Source organism: Mesoplodon densirostris, chromosome 20, assembly GCF_025265405.1.
Source record: "Mesoplodon densirostris isolate mMesDen1 chromosome 20, mMesDen1 primary haplotype, whole genome shotgun sequence".
Taxonomy (NCBI): Eukaryota; Metazoa; Chordata; class Mammalia; order Artiodactyla; family Ziphiidae; genus Mesoplodon; species Mesoplodon densirostris.
Window position 1 is genome coordinate 32,389,923 of NC_082680.1, and position 18,727 is coordinate 32,408,649.

At 42.2% G+C, this 18,727-nt stretch overlaps 1 protein-coding gene across 1 annotated transcript in view; it reads right to left on the bottom strand.

The window, feature by feature from the left end:
- Positions 1–216: 216 nt before the first annotated feature.
- The window catches only part of KAT6A (lysine acetyltransferase 6A), a 109,507-nt gene continuing 90,996 nt past the window's right edge, over positions 217–18,727 (bottom strand). The window contains exons 10-17 of the mRNA XM_060085725.1: positions 16,714–16,855; positions 15,062–15,223; positions 13,958–14,051; positions 11,025–11,256; positions 10,057–10,312; positions 8,265–8,882; positions 5,050–5,362; positions 217–2,953 (exon numbers count right to left, since the gene is read on the bottom strand). Coding sequence (XP_059941708.1) covers positions 282–2,953; positions 5,050–5,362; positions 8,265–8,882; positions 10,057–10,312; positions 11,025–11,256; positions 13,958–14,051; positions 15,062–15,223; positions 16,714–16,855 — 4,489 coding nt within the window. The 3' untranslated portion in view covers positions 217–281. The remainder of the gene's footprint in view (positions 2,954–5,049; positions 5,363–8,264; positions 8,883–10,056; positions 10,313–11,024; positions 11,257–13,957; positions 14,052–15,061; positions 15,224–16,713; positions 16,856–18,727) is intronic.

The following is an 18,727-nucleotide window of genomic DNA, read 5'->3' on the forward strand; positions in this document are numbered from 1 at the left end:
TATGAAAAGATTTTTGTGCATGTTTCCCCATCCCCAAATCCATTTTTAGATGAGTTCTATTGTAAAATGTTCAAGATTGTGAAGAAAACCAAAACCCAGAACAAAATGAACCCCCCAAAAAAGACCAGGTTTTCTAAAAAATAAAATAAACCAAAGAAAAATTCCTCTAAATCTACAGCAATATTTTAACTGGAAAAAAGGTCCATTTTTCTCTGGTTTGTCAGTATAAAAGGTTCCTTTATTTATATATATTTAAGTTTTTAACTGCAAGTTCGTCTTGCTCATCTTCTCATGTAAGGTCCGTTGAGTGACTGCTTGGGCACGCCAGCAGCGTTCATGTAGCTGTGATGGGAGGGGCCCGTGTACATCATGTTTCCATGAGGGTTTGGCTGCATAGGCTGCTGGGTATAGGCCTGGCTCCCCATCATCCCCATCTGCATCTGCATAGGATACTGTGCTGTCTGGTTCATGTAGGCAGGGTTACTATGGTAACTGCTGTTCATCATGGGCTGCGTCATCCGATAGCTGTTCATGGCGTTCAAGGTGTTCATATTCATGGAATTGACATTATAGGCGGGGGTTGGCATCAAATTAACCCCCATGTTCATGCCACGCTGAACAGCCAACGCACGAGGGCCAGCCTGCATGGCGACCGCAGGTGGGCTGCGACCATACAGCTGCTGCTGGTGAGCTGCCGCGGAGGGCAGGGGCGCGGACTTGGAGCGGATGGAGATGTGCCCCTTGACTGGCATCTGCCCTTGCAGCCTCTGAGTGTGGGGAATGCCAATGTTGGTGGCAGACATGTTGCACTGCAGCAGAGGGGACGTGAGGTTCATGGTAGTGGAGGCCAAGTTCGGGGGCGGCGTCATGGTGGCTTGTGCTTGAGGGGTCCCAGCCAAGGGGTGAGACGGAGCCAGCTGAGCCAGTCCCGTGTTGGATAGAGAAACACTGGTTGCATAGGAAGTCACAGCAGGAGAATGGCTATAAGGCATGGCATGAGGGTCCATAATGGTGTTGGTCAGCTGCTGCAACTTGGCTAGACTGAAGGTGGCTGACGGCTGGGAGTAGCTGCCGGCCCCGAAGTCCCCAGGGATCCTCTCGTAGATGCTGATGTTCCCCGTGCTTCCAGATTCTGGGATCTCCATGATCATGGGCGCTGGGGTGAAACTGCTGTTCATGCTGCACTGGGACAGCGGGGGCTGCTGCTGCTGCGGGGGCGGGGCCGGGGGCTGGGGCTGCGGGGGCGGCGGCGGCGGCTGCGGGGCCGGCGGGGGCGGCGGCGGGGGCGGGGCCGGCGGCGGGGCCGGCGGCGCTTGCGGGGGCGGCTGGGGCGGCGGCGGCTGCTGGGTGCTGGGAGGCCGCTCCACTGCGCAGCTCTGAGGGGACTTGATGCTGCAGGTGGCGGCGGCGGGCGGGACGCTGCTCTGCGGCATCAGGCTGCAGCTGCCGCCCACGCCGGCCATCTGCTGGGTGACCACGCAGCTGTTCTGGGTGAGGCTGCTGGAGGACGACAGGCCGCCGTAGGAGCAGCTGCTCTGGGAGGAGCTGTTCCCGCAGATGCTGCCACCCATCGTGGAGTCGTAACTGCTGGGGTTCTCGTAGTTCTCCGTGGTGCTCTCGATGCTGCCCAGGTCGCTGAAGCCGCTGTCCACCACCTGCTGGGAGTGGTCCGATACGGAAGGCACGTCCATCATGGGGCTGGTCTCCATGTTCTGCATAGACGGCGCGGACAGGGATCCTTGCTCCGGGCTGATCTGGGTGTAGCCCCCTTCGAGGGCAGGCACGCTGGGACTGCCGACCGAGCGCACCGACTGGCTGGGGTGGGACTGGACAGAAGACAGCGGGCTGTTGTGCTCCGAGGCGTGGCAGTCCTCCACCAGGGGCAGCTGCGGGTCCTCGTCGGCCTGGGTGTAGCTCTGCAGGGTCTGACAGGCCGCCAGGGTTTCCTCGCAGTCCTGGTAGGCGCCCTCATGCTCGCTGCTCTCCTCCTGAGTCAAAGACTGCACGGCCTGCACGGTTTCCAGATCCAGGTCGCTGTGCGCGATCTCCGCCTCCTCTTTCAGCTGCAGCAGCTCTTCCTTAGAGTGGGAGTCCTCCTCGTGGTCGTCCTCAGAGCCCGGCATGTGCTCCGAGACCACGGACGCTTCGTGGGAAGTCTGCTCCTCTTCGGAATCCGGCTCCGTCTCCTCCTTGTCCTTCGCGTGCTCCCGACTGCTGTGCACGTCAGGATCTAAAAAAGACTCCTGGCCACCGTGCTCCTCCTTGACGTCGCCCCCAGCCGGCTGCTCCTCCGGCCCCTTCTTCTCTGTGGACTCCAGGTGGCCGTCGTCCTCATCATCCGCGTCGTGGTCTTCGCTCTGGTGGGTCTCCGCAGCGGCGTCCTCCTCCTCCTCCTCCTCCTCCTCCTCACGTGCACGCTGCGCCAGCTCCTGCGGCCCCTCCTCCGACGGCTGCTGCCCGGCAGGGACGCGGGGCTCCTCCTCCTCCTCCTCGCCCACCTCGGGCCCCTTGGCTCCGGTCTCGGGGCTGCCACTGTCCGCCGGAGAGGCCGCCCTGACGTCACTGCTGGTGGTGTCCTCCTCCTCCTCCCCCTCCTCCCCCTCCTCTGCTTCCAGGGGCAGCTCCTCCCCTTCCTTCCTTTCCTCCCTTAAAGGCAGGTCTTCTCGTGGTCCCACAGCTTCCTGGTTCTCTTGAACTTGGGGTTCACGTCCCGGCTCAGGAAGGGGGACAACGGGCTCGACAACGCATTCTCGAGTAGAAACGGCCGCCAGCTCCCGATTCAGCTTAAGTCCCGGCTTGCGACCAGGTCTTTTCTTCCAGTGGACTGGTTTGCGGCTCTTGCCCTTGGGCCATCCCTTCTTCTTTTTCATGGGCGTGGACGTATCTGGCTCAAGTGGAGAATCCTTCACATCACATTTTCTCAAAAGAGATACTGGCTTTAGGATAGGAGTGTCTGCACAGGAGGGATAAAAAATAAAGACAGATTTTACAGGATCTTGTATTTTTTAGTGCCTCTTTCTGAGACCACACGTACAACAGAAATGATTTTAATAATCATCCTGAACTCCGGACTATCTTCACTTTCAAGTTAAGAATCTAAAGGAGATACCCACTTCATGATATCCTCTAAAGTCACACAGTGAACTGGCAGAACGGATCTGGCCGTTGTTCAAAGGATCCTGGTCCACCCACTAGGTTCAAGTTCATCATCACCAACTGCATGGCTCTGGAGAGTTACTCTTAATATTCAGTTTCACCATCTTTAAAATGGAAATACGCTTTATAAGGATGCAAATACTAAGTAGTTCCTACAGCTACTTTAGACAAGCTGTCTTTATTGTGTAAATTACACATCAGCTCATTTCTCCTTCTTTCCCCCCACCCCTGTTTGCAATTTATATTATTGCTCTGGTTTTCTTAGTTTCTACTAAATCATTACTTCAGGTAAAATCAAGCCAATTACTCCAGGCCATGTCTGAGCAACCCTACACCAGCAGTTCCCAGCCAATGTTGTGTTTGTATAGGAAGAGCCGCAAGGCATGTAGTCCCGGACAAATACTGACCTGAAGCAAAAGTTAATGTACCAATGACAACGGTTTATTAGAAATAAATTTGATTATTAGCATTATTTTCTCCCCATTGATTTTTTCTATTTCTAAAAACTATAAATATGCACAGCATAAAATTTACCATTTTAACATTTTTAGGTGTACAGTTTGGTGTGGTATTAAGTACATCCACATTTCCCATTAATTTTTAAAGAGAAGGCCAGCAAATCCTATTTTTTTAATAGGATTGGGGGGAGGGGTACTGGTGGGACTGAAAAGGTAGTTAGCAGTAACCACCTGAAAATAAACAAAGGAAATGTCTACATTAGAGAAAAATTTGTCCAAAAGGAACTTATAGGATACTATTTTAATCTATGATGATCCAAGACAGAATTTTACTAAAGTGCCACATGTTTTACAAAATAAATTTTTAGCTTCCTATACATCTCAAAATATAACATAATAAAATTCTGGAAAATCATGCACGATAAAGCAAAAAACTTAGTCATCTTATTACTATATTAAAAGTATTTATTATACAAAAGTATGAGACTGAAGAAAATGCAAGTTGTCTACTAGATTTGAAATTGAGTGAATTTATTTTTAAAAGGAGAATAAAAGCCCAACTGGTTAGTACATAAAAGCTATAGGTTTATGTACCAAGCGTGGACAAAAAGATTCCTACAAATTCGCCCAGCAAAGCAAAGCAGCTCAATCTGACCCCAGCAAGGCAGGCCCTGCTGCACGACACACGGGCAGAAACTTTAGGCTAGACGTGAACAACTAGTTTGGGACCCAAGTCATATATAAGCCCATTTTTTTCATCTTTAAAAAGGAAATGACAACAAGTCTAATCAGTGGATTTTTAGCTATGCCATAAAATTTAACTTATTTTGAGGTACTGTTACCATTTTTATTAGAAATTTAACTACTTGTTGAGTAAGACATATTAGAGATATGATTCAGGAACAGATCTGAAGCAAGTCCAATTTACATGAATCTGACCTTCTTTGAGAACCACTTCTAAGCACTTAGTCATTTAACAATATTTACTGAGTGCCTATTTTAAGCACTCGGCATACACAATTAGCAAAACAGGCCAGGTCTATAGATTGCACATTCCAGTAAAGGGTTATTAATTAACTATCTTCCTGATGCTAAGTCTAATCTACCCATTGACTAAAGATTCAGATAATGGCCAAGAAAGGAGGAGGCAAAAAGAACAATTTCCTACCAGCAAGATATTTTCTGCAGAGGCAACAATAGGTCTTGAGTTGAAGGGGGAACTACGAAAAAGCACTTTTATAAAAGGACAGAAAACTAAGTGAGAAAATGAGGATGAGTGCACTTGAGACAACTCTTCAGAGGCTGCAAGTCATTCTGCACTTGCCCAGTGGGTCGTGTCTGCCTTTCAGCCCTCTCTGTTGGAGGTCTGCCACTATCACTGCTGTATCTTTCACAACAAGAAAACCACAGTAAGCAACAGCTCTGCGAAACATACCGTCGGCATCATCTGAATCTTCGTCTTCGTCCCCGTCTTTAGACTTCCTCTTAGAAGCGGGTCGACACCTGAGAACGTCCTGTGAGGACAAGTGACGGAAGTACCCTTGAGAGAAGAGCTCGTTCTCATCCTCTTCCTCTTCCTCCTGGTCAATCTCAAACGTGGGTTCTAATCTTGGCATCGGCCTCTCGGAGTCAGAGTCTTCAAAAGGCTCGTCTAAGACCTCCGTGGTCTCAGAAATGGTTTCTGTGACCACACTGCTATTGTGGTGTTTGCGCTTTCGGACTCGCCTTCTTCGGTGAAGAATTGGTTTCTATTTAAAAGAGAAAGGAGCATTTTATTTACAGTAAAGAATGCTATCATTTCCATTAGTAACATGATTAATAGTTTTTAAACCTGCTAGAATTAGCACATACAAAATGAATAGGCCGTTTGCCAAAAGACATTTTGAATATTATTTCAAAATACTATAGTAAAAGATAAAAAATACTATAGTAAGATACTATACATACATAAAGTGTCACAGATACAAAGTATCACTGAATACAACTTTGTAAAAGAATAGACAGGCATGCCTCGAGAGTAGATATTAACATTCCCTTACTAACAGTTCAGTTAAATTTAGCACCCTAGGGAAGCTGCCTATTTCAGAAATGACACAGTGGCTAGTCCCTTAACTTCTCTTTTCCTCAAAAGAAAAAAAGAAATAAAACACTCTTCGTCTCACAGCTCCACTGCGCAGGTCAGCAGAACCACCAGGAAGGCTGCTATCCACAAAGAGTTACAGTGGAGCCTGGAAATCCGTACAGGTCTCCTTGGTGGCCGTGAGCATTCAGAAGTAAAAGAACTCTGTTATTGGGACCTGGTACATTAGGTACAGTTTTGTACTAGGGTTGATCTAACACCTTGAATCACATGAAAGATATCACAAAATAACACTGTATCACCAAAACTGATCTAATTCAATCCCCTCATTCTAGAGAGGCCAGAGAAGTTACAGGACTTGCTTTAAGGTCATATCCAGTCAGTACAGAAATGGCTGTAAAACAGTTTCTGACTCCTAGTCAAGCGAATCTCTTCAAAAACTTCAAAAGTATCCTGTACATGATCTCACTGCCTGTTGTAATATTCTCTTTTTACACAGGGAAATAGCACAATTTTATTTTATAAAAAGGCAATATAAGTCTAGGATGGCAAAGATATATTCTTCATGGTCACGTAACGAACAGCAGGTTAATCATTTTTTCTCCACTTCAAATTTACTAGTTTTCTAGTTGAGGAGACAATTTTCAAACTAGGTTAAACATGGACTTGCTCTGAGGAGAAATGGCTGATCCTAGGACTGGGGCATGAAATACACAAGATGAACCTGGAACATTTTGTAGAACCAGAATGTAACGAAGTGCTCAAAACAAAACAAACCAAAAAACCTTCACAATGTTGAGGGTACGTATGTTGAAGAGACACAGGAGCAAACCTGAAAGAACTCCTCACAGCCAAGGCTGGAACAATTTGAGCATCAAATTAGTAAGGTGGTAGAACTGGATTATAACTTGAAGTATAAAGTAAATATCTATGAGTCCATACTGACATAAATAAATGCTTGAATCAAGAAATAGATGGGGAAAAATGGATAAATCTCCCAAGCAGAATTCCAAATAATTAACACGATATTCTGCTCTTAGGCAGTAGAGCCTAACTCCCTGTATCTTAAGTGTGGGCTGTAGGCAGTAACTTCCTTTCAAAGAATACAGTATGGAAAAGAGTTTGAAAAAAGGAGTAACTTTACAGTAGAGAAACCTGACAAACCTGATACCTGGAGCCAGGCGACCGGGGTTAACGTGGACGTGAACAGTGAGAAGTCACACTGACAGCAGATACCCTGGTATTTGGTAATCGGTACGGACTGACGGCAGATACCCTTACATGATGTGATGAGAACGGCACTTTACCTCTGGGGCCTTCTTCCCCAAAACACATCACCCCATTTTACTATCATAAGGGGCATTCTTCAAAATCTAGCCAGCACTCCTCAAACCTGGCAAGGCCTTCAAAAACAAGTAGTCTGAGAAACTGTCACCAATAAGGGGGCCTAAAGAGACATGACGACTAAACGTAAGATGGTGTGCTGGGGCAGGAGAGGACATTAGGGAAAACAGAGGAAAGCTGAATGAAGTATGGACTCTAGCTAAAAATGCATCAGTACTGGTTCACTATTTGTGACAAATGTACCATACCAAGGTAAAAGGTTAGTAACAGGGGAAACTGGGGAACATAGGAACTCTTTGTACTTTCTTTGCAATAAATTTGTAAATCTAAAACTGTTCTAAAATGGAAAGCTCATTCTTTAATAAACAGCCCTATCTTCTTTTTTTTTAAGGTTCTGCTAGGGAAAAGAATGGTTTTATTGCTCTGGATGGAAGCTGTCACCTCACTAGCACAGAATGGCTCATCCAGAGAGCTGACACACTTCTGTCTGGCTGGTGTGCAGCGATGTTCAGAGTTCACTCCATAGCCTGGGAGATTTCTGGTATACAGATGAACAGAATTCACTGTCATCATCACACAGTGTTTACTAACGATCTGGTTATCATTCAACCTTTGCAAGATGATGAAATATAGTTTAGAAAATACTTTTAAAACCAAGTTAAGTCAAACCCCTGGAGGGTTGGAGAGGAGAGCGAGAAGGGAGGACCGAGGACAGGGAGACAGTACTGCCTGGGGTGAGAAGAACGGCTTCACCCCGAGCAGCGCAATGCAATGCAGGGCACCGTTACGCCCACTTTCCATCGACCTGTGTAGTGGTTTCCCCTCCTTTTCTAACAGAAGCATTTCTAATCTGTACGTTTTGTTTGTTTGTGTTTGGCCACACTACGTGGCATGCGGGATCTTAGTTTCCCAACCACGCATCAAACCCGTGCCCCCTGCGGTGGAAGCGCAGTGTCTTAACCACTGGACCACCAGGGAAGTCCCTGTACGTTTTTTTTTAAATCCCTGAAAAGTCATACTTTGAAATCAAACCAGCAAGCTGAAAACAGTCTGTCAGCCCTTAAATAAGTTTATGACTTCTAAGTGAACTCCCATGAACCAAAGAAGTCATGTGCACGTTTCAAATGTTCACTGAGAACATCATATGCTACAACATACTGAGGCTTGAAGCGGAAAGGCTAACACACTATGGATTAACTCCAGGACAGCACAGAGACGGGCCCCACCTTCCGCTTCAGCGTGGGCTTGGTGAGGACCGGGGGCGAGCTGGACCGCGGGCTCTCGGGCTCCCCCTCCTCCTCACTGCTCTCGCTGCAGCCCCGCAGGAGGGCCCTGTCCCCATCGCTGTAGCGACCTTCGCTGTAGCGACGGGGCAGCCTGTCGTGGCTTTCTGGCGGCCCACACTTCAGAGGCTCGGGGCTTCTCTTGAGCGGTCCTCGCCAGAGCTCGAGCCCCTCACTCGGTCTTCTTTTGGGACCATCTGGCTTCCCGTCCTGGCTCTGCTGCTCCTGCGAGGCTGCCGGCTGCTCCTGGCTTTCCGGGTACTGTTCTTGGCAGGTTTCTGATGTGTCCTCACAGTCTCCATACTGCTCCGCAGGAGCTGATGTCTCTTCCAAAAGCAGTTTTGAATCCTCATCACCAAAGCGCTCCTGGGCTTTTCTGTTCTTCCTCCTCCAGCGGCCTCTCCGCGATGGCTGATTATTGGCAGGAAGACTGTCACGGGGAAGGAGCTGTTTGTTCAAACGCGCAGAACTGGCTGGTGCCGTAACTTCTGGTTTCTTTTCACTTTCTACCGAAGCATAAGAATCTTGTTCTTTGTTCTCACGAGATGCAGACTTCCCCACCTAATTTTAGAAAATAAAGCCATGGTGGTTAATTTTCAGTCTTATTTGGTTATATCTCCTATTCTGACCTTTTAAATACTGAGATAAAAAAAAAGAAAACAGAGCTTTAAAGAGAAAGTTATTAATTACTTAATGGCTAACATAAATATCTGTTATGTGTTAGGCACTGTTTTAAATGCTATATGGGTATAATTCACACCAATTACATGAAGTATTATTATTATTATATCCCCATTTTACAAATGACGTAACTGAGGCACAAAAAATGTAAGTAACTTGCCCCAGGTCATGCAATGGCAAATGAAGAAGCTGGGATATAAACCCAGACAGTCTGATCCAAGAGTCAGTGCTCTTAACTGCTATACAATACCATATTCAATAAACAAAGTGAATATTATTATTCTTATAATCTAGTAAATGTTAAATGAGATAGTTTATGAAATTTCTCAGAAACAGAAATTTATAAACAGAAGGACTCTGGGGCATGGGCAAGAGAAAGAGGATGCTCAAAAAATGAAAGAAAATTTCTGTAATTATTTTGACTTATTTTATTCTGAATATTTTATTTTATTTTGAAAATTACACTAAACAGGGGCATGAAACTTTATGTTTATCAAAGGAGGACACAGATTTTTAAAGGATGAAAAGCACTGCTTTAAAGAATAGAACAGAGACAAGTACACATCACATGAAGAAAAATATTGAAAATGATGTAGTACAGTCCCTCATTAACCCTTTAATGGCTAGAGACACCAAACTATTTGGTGCTCTATTAGAAAACTTGCATCGGTTTATTTCCTTAATGTTTTAAGGAAAATGGATCTTCATTTTATTTTAAACAATGGTCAGATTTAGATTCAATTCAGATTCCTCAATTCCTATACAGCTTCAAATTTAGCTGCTTATTGGCACTGTGATAAGAAATATTTACTCATAAGTAACATATTATAACAAATTTAAAGGTTTCCTAATGATACAAAGCTTAAAAATATAGAAAGAAGTAAACAAAACCCAGTCTTCCTGAAATTTCTATCACTTAAATAAACTCAGAAACTCTAATGTGAATTTATGGTGTTAAACAGTTTAAGATATCATTATAGGTACATCACAAACACTCATGAAAACCAAAATATGCTCTTGTATCACCAACAACAGGGACCATTCGTGCCCTTACACTCGGCTCTAATTCTCCTTCCTGGCTCTGAGGCTCTTCCTGTTCTCCTTCCTCTTCCTCCTCCTCCTCCTCTTCTTCCTCCTCCTCCTCCTCTTCCTCCTCCTCCTCCTCCTCCTCCTCCTCCGAGACGACGGAATTGGAGACTATGACAGGAGTCCAGCGCAAACACTCTGGATCTACATCCACGGGCCGCAGATTCAGCTGAAGCTTTGCCATGTGATCTTGGATAAGTTTTTCCCGGCGGATAATCACAAATCTGAAACCAGAGAAAAGTTTATAGCAATCAACGACGCACAAGGAGTACCAAACAATGAATACGGAGCTACACCCTGAGAAAGCCCTGGAGATAAATGCTTCACAAAAAGCCTGCCTGGGAAGACACCACCACTGAGATGGCTCAGAATATGAACTGGACAAACACTTCACACTCAACTAGAGCGAGGGATGAGGTTGTTTCAGCCACATCCCATTCTCACACTTCCCACCTCTGAAACTTCTGCTACTCTCCTGTACTCTATCTTTTACTCTCCTGTACTCTTTTACTCTCCATCTTTCTAGCCCAAATGCCTCCTTTCTTTGTGACCTTTTCTCAACCACACTAGAAAAGGGTAAGCTGTCCTTCCTTTGACCTGTATTTCTTTTGTCCCATTTGTATGGAAATTAATCAAGGGTGTATTTTATTTGACACTATTTCCACAGTTGTTACTTCTTGTATGGTGAAGGAGCTCCCAATAAATAAAATAAAAGATTCAGTAGCTTAGGTCCAAAAGTTAGAAGGAAGACCAGAAAAGAAGTTAAAAAAAAATATGGTCAATAGTATAAAATACAGAAAGGAAAATGATGTCTCAGTATCACCAAGTACACCATTTGTATTAGTTTATGTCCTTTAATTGATAATTTGGCTGTCCGATCCAAAACCTTCCACCTAATTATCTTTCAAAGGTTATACAAAGGGATGTGATACTCACTGGTCACTCCGGAAGTCCAGCATTCGCAGGTGGTGGAGTGTGGAAGTAATGTCTTGAGGGCAGATTCCAGTCAACTTACTTAACTTCTTGATGCTGATCTGCTTGTCATTTTGGTGATAAAGGCACTCCAATATGACACTTTTCCAATAAGCCATGTAGGATAGACGACCGAGGTCGGATAACGGTTTCTCTGGAGACCCCGCTTGGCCTTCACGCTTTGATAACAAATAACCTAAAGAAACCCCCAAATCACAGATATGTCAGAGAGCCTAAAAGAGGGCAGTTTACAAAAATAACAAGCCCCTCTTCCACAATCAATCCAAGTATCATAGGCTACAATTTCAAAAGTAAATTCCTTCAAGCAAAAGAACAAAATTACAAAACCACTTGAAAACAAATTTGCAGGAAGATAACATAATTTGTATACACCGAACATTAAGTTAGTATTACTTTGTCTACAGTTAATATAAATCACACTGTTAGAATATTCAAACTGTTAAAAATCAGAACTTCACATTAATAGGCACGAATGCTTTTAATTCAATGTACAAGGAGGGGAAACCACCCTTGCATGTTTTATTTCGACCGCTAGATGGCAACAGATTTACACGAATTGCACAATACAAAAGAATGCCTTTAGTTTTTACATAACCCTATCTATGAAGATTGCAGTTCTTCTGTGAGTGATTTAGATGACGATTTCTCACTTCAACCAAAGCTCTCCTCACAATTACCTATCACCCTAATTCCTGGTGAGCAAGAATGTCAGTGTGCGAGTGTCACTGTGCATGGTGGTGGTATTACTTTGTCCTCTTGTCCAGTGCGTGAGTCTCAAGAACAGGAAAAGAGGGCTTCCCTGGTGGCGCAGTGGTTGAGAGTCCGCCTGCCGATGCAGGGGACGCAGGTTCATGCCCCGGTCCGGGAAATCCCACATGCCGTGGAGCGGCTGGGCCCGTGAGCCATGGCCGCTGAGCCTGTGCGTCCAGAGCCTGTGCTCCACAACGGGGGAGGCCACAACAGTGAGAGGCCCATGTAACGCAAAAAAAACAAAAAAAAAACAAAAACAAGAACAGGAAAAGAAAGGCATAAATTCTAAGGGAAATCACTCTAAGAATGGTAATGTGGGAAAATACACTGCATTAAAATAAATACTGTAATCATACAATTATTTGTATATCTCAAAAAAATGACTAATGCATAATAAAATATTTTCCCCTAACTTTGCTACTTAATGGCGTACATGTCCAATCATGAGTCCTATTTCAAAACAATATACTGATATTAAAGGAAATAATCTGAGTTTTACCCTCTACTATTAGTCGGAAAAAAAACACCAAGAAAATGTAAAAAATAACCAATGGCACATACTTCCAATAAAATATAGTCAGGAGCACAGTGAATAAGCTTCATTGGTCTGCATGAGAATTAATACTAGTGATGTAATCATCTGATATTTAGAAGAATTTCCTGTATCAAAATCCTTAGTTTAACCGTTACTTCTTTAAATATTATTTAAATATTATTATTTATTTAAATATTATTCCTTTAAATATTATTTTTAGCAATTATCTGAGGGAAAATATGCCCTCAAATACCACTATTTTACAATCAATATAAAATTTACCTCAAACATACATTTACTTTCTAAGCAAGATTATCAATGTATAAAACAAAATGCAGGGCTTCCCTGGTGGCGCAGTGGTTAAGAATCCACCTGCCAACGCAGGGGACACAGGTTTGAGCCCTGGTCCGGGAAGATCCCACGTGCCGCAGAGCAACTAAGCCCATGCGCCACAACTACTGAGCCCATGTGCCACAACTACTGAAGCCCACGCGCCTAGAGCCCATGCTCCGCAACAAGAGAAGCCACCGCAATGAGAAGCCCGCGCACCTCAACGAAGACTAGCCCCCGCTCACTGCAACTAGGAGAAAGCCTGCGCGCAACGACGAAGACCCAACAAACACAGCCAAAAATAAATAAATAAATTTATATTTTTTAAAAAAACAAATTGCAAGTTCCACAATAACCTTTTTTTAGAACTGTCAGCTTTCAATTTTAACTCAAATTTTTCACTGTATCATTTACTTCTAAAATTTTTAAAGGTGCATAGCATATTTTTAACCACTAGGTAGAGCCTGTAACTAAAAAAACGATGCAGACACACATTTTCTCAGATAACTGGGTAATAAAAAGAGGGCAGGTGCTGCACTTCTTTATTTGTACTAATTTAAGTAGTTCTACAGTGTTTTTAATATTGTTGTGAGAATTAACTGCATAAAACAGAACTAAGTTCTGTTGTAAATTAATAGCTGCAAATTAAAACTATTTGCTATAGATCACACAGAAGCTCATATCCAATATTAGCTATTTTTGAAATATTCACATGCAACCAAAAGAAAAAAAATGTTCATGGCCTTAGGCTTTAAAGTTCCACTCAGCAGGGCTTCCCTGGTGGCACAGTCGTTGAGAATCTGCCTGCTAATGCAGGGGACACGGGTTCGAGCCCTGGTCTGGGAAGATCCCACATGCCGTGGAGCAACTAGGCCCGTGAGCCACAACTACTGAGCCTGCGCGTCTGGAGCCTGTGCTCCGCAACAAGAAAGGCGGCGATAGTGAGAGGCTCGCGCACCACGATGAAGAGTGGCCCCCACTTGCCACAACTAGAGAAAGCCCTTGCACAGAAACGAAGACCCAACACAGCCAAAAATAAATAAATTAATTAATTAATTAAAGTAAAGAAAAAGAAAAGTTCCACTCAGCAATATGACAAAAGATACAAGCAACCAATAAATCATCTGCAAATCTTTAAACACACACACACACACACACACACACTCTCTCACTCTCTCACTCTCTCTCTCTCTCTCTCTCTCTCTCTCTCTCTCTCTCCACAGGAAGAGACAATGAGCAATTATGTTACTATAATCCTTACTGAAATCGATGAGAAACCTGCCATAGCCCTTGCGTTGGTACTGGGGAAGAATCATTATACAGGAAACGTTGTACTTCTGTTGGCAGTGCTTTTCCTGGTGGAGAAAACAAAAGCCAAGTTTTTGGCTGGTAAGACTAAACACTGATGCTAATTTTTAAGAAACAAAGACCAATAGTCAAAACCACAGCCCTGGTCCTTTGGGAATAACAATGCACATCAAGAGAAAAACACCCCTCTGGGAGGAGAAAGGACACGGTTAAGTCACTGCCATTACCCACAAAGCAACCATACCAGGAGAATAAAAATATAAAATGGAATGATGCCACCCAACACCAAGTGCAACTCAAAAACAGTATGTCAATGCCTGAGGTGAGCAGAGGAATCCGAGTCCCAGCGGATCTGCAAAGCTACAAATGGTGTGTCAGTGTGGCACCCTAGAAGTGGGATGATTCATCACCAAAGTTTCTTTTATTTCCCTTTTTGGTGCTACATAGGGTGGGTATAAATACACTTTTATAAATCAAGCAATATATTTAAAATTATATTTAACTATTGAAACAGCCTAATAACAGAACTAGGACTTTTCACTTAACTATCTTTATACACTTAGATTTTACCATGGGCTTGCTTAAATGAAAGTACATCTTTTACATTGTTTGACTACAAAATAAACTTTTTTTTCTCCCCAAGAGAATGAAAAACTGAAGGAGAGAAAATACCCTTTAATAAAAATGGCTTCCTAAAAATTCTTACGTCTATGCCTAAAATGCAAATTAAGAAGAGATTTAAAATGAGAAAGAACTCAGAGAGGTAATGACTCTGTTTATTTCACGAGTTCTATCTATCATCACCATGGGAGTAGAAGTCATAGAAGCTCTCCCTCTGGGTAAGCAGTTCATGTTCCCAGCAGAGTACAGTCTGTTGAACATTACTAGGCACCTGCTGGTACCAGGTAAGTTTCTCAATGTTCCTTCTGTTTCCCTTTCCAGAAAGCCAGATGGAACCCAGAGGTGCTGCATCCTGTAGTGTCTCCTAGTGAGAACCAGCAAAGATCGTTTCAGATTTCCATACAAATTCAAAAAAAATTTAAGCTGATATACTTACTTTAGAAAAATAGCCAACAAGGTGGCAGCCCTTGACATCATTCTGGGTTAGTACATAAAAAAGAAATGGCTCCACGTCATAATAGAGTGTTTTGTGGTCAAGAAACAATTTTGCCAAGAGACACAGGTTCTGACAATAAATGGTACTCACATTCCCATCAACCTAGAGGAAAAAAATAGACAAAATGGTCAGCAGGGTGTCTCTTTAGTTCTAGAATAACACACATCAGAAACAAGCATCTGTGGGTACCCACAGTCCAGCCTAAGAGGAGCTGGCAGCTATCAGAACAAAATGGACCTGGAAGCTGTCCTTTGAAATGGCAGAGTACAGTGCCTGCTATTTTAAGACAACTAAATATATAAAACACTGCACTTCAACAAAGCATGAAAAGTCTAGACAAGGAGGTGATGGCCAGTTTTAAAAATAGCACTTTTTGCTTTTATAACAAGATTGACTACAGGAATCCTTCAGATGGCAAGCTGATCTGATGTATTTTTTAAAGTATTTAATTCAACAAAAGATCTAAATGCAACCTCTCTTCTAAAATACATATAAGCAAGGTAAAACTATAGTTTAATCTGTGCCAGCAGCTAGAAGCAATGTAATCTGACTGCCATGATGAGATTTCCCCCAAATAAAGCTACTCAAGGGATTATTATCTATTGTCAGAAGCACCAAGCAGGTTCCCTAGGCAGCAACCTGGCAAGTGAGGTATTTCTTGGACTCCAGTTGGCCAAGATCAGGAGGACCAGGCTATATGCTCCCAATACCCCTGTAATTCTTGGCATTGCTGGAGCCAGCTCTTTTATGAAAATGCCAACAATTGCCTACATCAGACCCAAAGACACTGACATTTCAAGACTGCAATTTCTTTAGCAATTTAAGTATTTATTGTACACCACACCCTTTCCCTCCCCACGAGGTCAAGAGCTCCTCTATTCCTCACCTAAAATAAAGGCTTTGGGAAGATGAGGAAAGTGAGGGATGGAATAGTTCCTGACAATCTGAAATTCTATCATCATAGTAATTAACAGAACTGAGCACATGGCAGGTACTCAATTAATACTTGGCAATTAAACCACAGAACTGAGATCAAGAAATTAAAAACCACTACTAACAACACAGAATCACAGATGTAGCGTGAGTCATACAACCATGATGCAGTCAGGAAATATATTAAGATTTATTCAATATACAGCTATTACACATACCTCTACACAATATTCCTTTAAATAGAGCAGTAGAAATCTTTTCATTTAAGTGTCATATTTCATAGATTCTAAGACACAATCTTATCACATCTAAACATAAGTAAAATCTGTTGGCATTTAATAATCGAATGGAGTTTGATCATAATTAGCAGTACCTTTACCTTCTCAGTGGTACATAAAATAAGATATATTACAACTGATGTCTTTGATTCAATGAAATACAGAATAGTTTATTCAGAGATCAAGCTTGTGAACTGGGCACCACTTAGATTGGCCTAATTCTGCTTCTCCCTCATACAGCTGAACTACTGACTCAGTAGTGAATGAACAACAGTAAAATAACATTTCCAAAAAAAAAAAATCAAGTTGTGCAATTAAAGTACAGGTGGCACTGTACTTGAAATGGGTAGGAAGACAACTACTAAACATCTTCTACTTTACCTCAAAGACAGAAATGTTATTCTTTCTATAAATCTCATTAGCAGGAGGATGGAACCAACCACATTTCTTCATGTGCTGCTGTAGAATAGTTCTACTTTTCATATATTTTAGACAGAATTCACAGAGATACAACTTAGGCAGCCTGTAAAAAATAATTACACAAATAAGAGGGCTTTATATTTTATAAGACTTTAAACTTTCATCACTATTCTTTTCTGATTCTCATTACTACCCAGGTAAAAAGGTAAAGAATGTATCATTATCCCCATTAACCAAATGAAAAAAAGGAAAAACTAAAACTAAAGATAAAACTAAGTTGAATAACAGGATCCAACTAATTAACGGCAAGAAGGCAGGGGTGAGAATCAATTCACCCAATTCAGTGCTCCTCCTATTAGACTAAATACTTTGCAGTCTTTTTAAGTTATCCACGAGACAGACGTGAACATCTCACCTTCTCTACTCCGTGATAATCTCCAGTAAGTAAAAAGTCAAGTCTACCTTGAGAACACACCAGTAAGTGAAGAAGATTTTGTTATGCTATATATTCTTTCTTCCTTTATTTGGTCATTCACTCATTAATTTCAGAAAATGATTTATTGAATACTATCAGGCTCCTGTGCTAGGTATACTAGGTACACAGTGCTGAGTAAGATGGACATATAGTAGGTATTATAAAAGCAGATTTTATATATCTTTTTAAGTATAAAATTATAATATGTTTTTTTCAAGTTAGGACATACTACACTACCTCCTTCCTTCCACCCCTGAAATTCTGGCTTCCTCTCTAGTTAAATATCACATTAAATCCTGCAACTCAAAAGTCTATTTTTCAAGGTGAAATAAAATTTCAATTTATTCATTCACATATTCTCTGTTATAGTCATATCATTTATATTTATTCAACAGTCTTTCTATTTTAGCCGTAGTTTAACAGGATTTCTTCCATATAATGTCCCTTTTATGAGGAGCTAGGCAACAAAGTGATGAGATCAGTTCATAAAGTAACAGAAGGAACATAACCTAAACTAAAACCCAGTGGCTTTTATATGTGTTTTAGTCTGAATTGAGAAGACTCCTGATGGCTCTCTATTATAAAATATACACCCCATGTATCCTCAGCACAGAGGCTTCCCTGCATCCTGAACTGTGTCCAAAACTGGTAAGCACGCCTTGGTAAGCTAAGATCTGATCCTACAATGAAAACTGCATATGTGAAAATACTGGATGATATGACAAAAAATATAATCCAAATAAAATATGGTATCTTCCCTCATATAAATAAGTACTGAGGCTGAAGGAAATTTTTAAAAAACCAAAAAACCTCATTAATTTAGTGTCGCCATCAGTTTAGATAGCTATGCTTTAAAAAGATTAATCTGGAATTAAAGAAAAAGTAGATTAATGTACAAAAATGTTTGCTTTGTTAACGTGTGAAGACCATAACTATTTTTTCAAGTTCTACTTTAGAAGCAGCTTTTGAAGCATATTTATCTGAAAACATCTAACATTCAACTAAAGCCTTTCCCAGGTGTATTATGGAACACTAGTTCTGTATACACTTAAGTGTTTCATGCTCAAGTAAAGTGGGAAAAGGCATGTGATTAATTTTTTCTTCTCCCTTGGGGATTCACAATGTGTATTAATTCCTTCTCTACAATCCCACATCTTATTTTTAAAACTGCCATTCAGCACACTAAAAGCTTCCATGGAACTGCTGTGGTATATAATATTTCTAAATGTCTACAATATGTAACACAAAAATAATATCTAATATTAGTCAAACTCAAACAACCCGAAATTATATCATTAGTACAAAAATAAGCCATTCCAAAATAAAGTACTGAGTGAAACAAATAATGAATGACATTACAAATAAAAGCAGAAGCCAAGAGCACAGAAAAGAAAGGCTTCCTAGGCCACTCTGCTTACTTCCCTTGCATGTTGCCTCAAACTACTCAGAGAAGGAATGACAGCAGGATAAACAGCTTTTTCCTTCTTTCCCACCAGAACT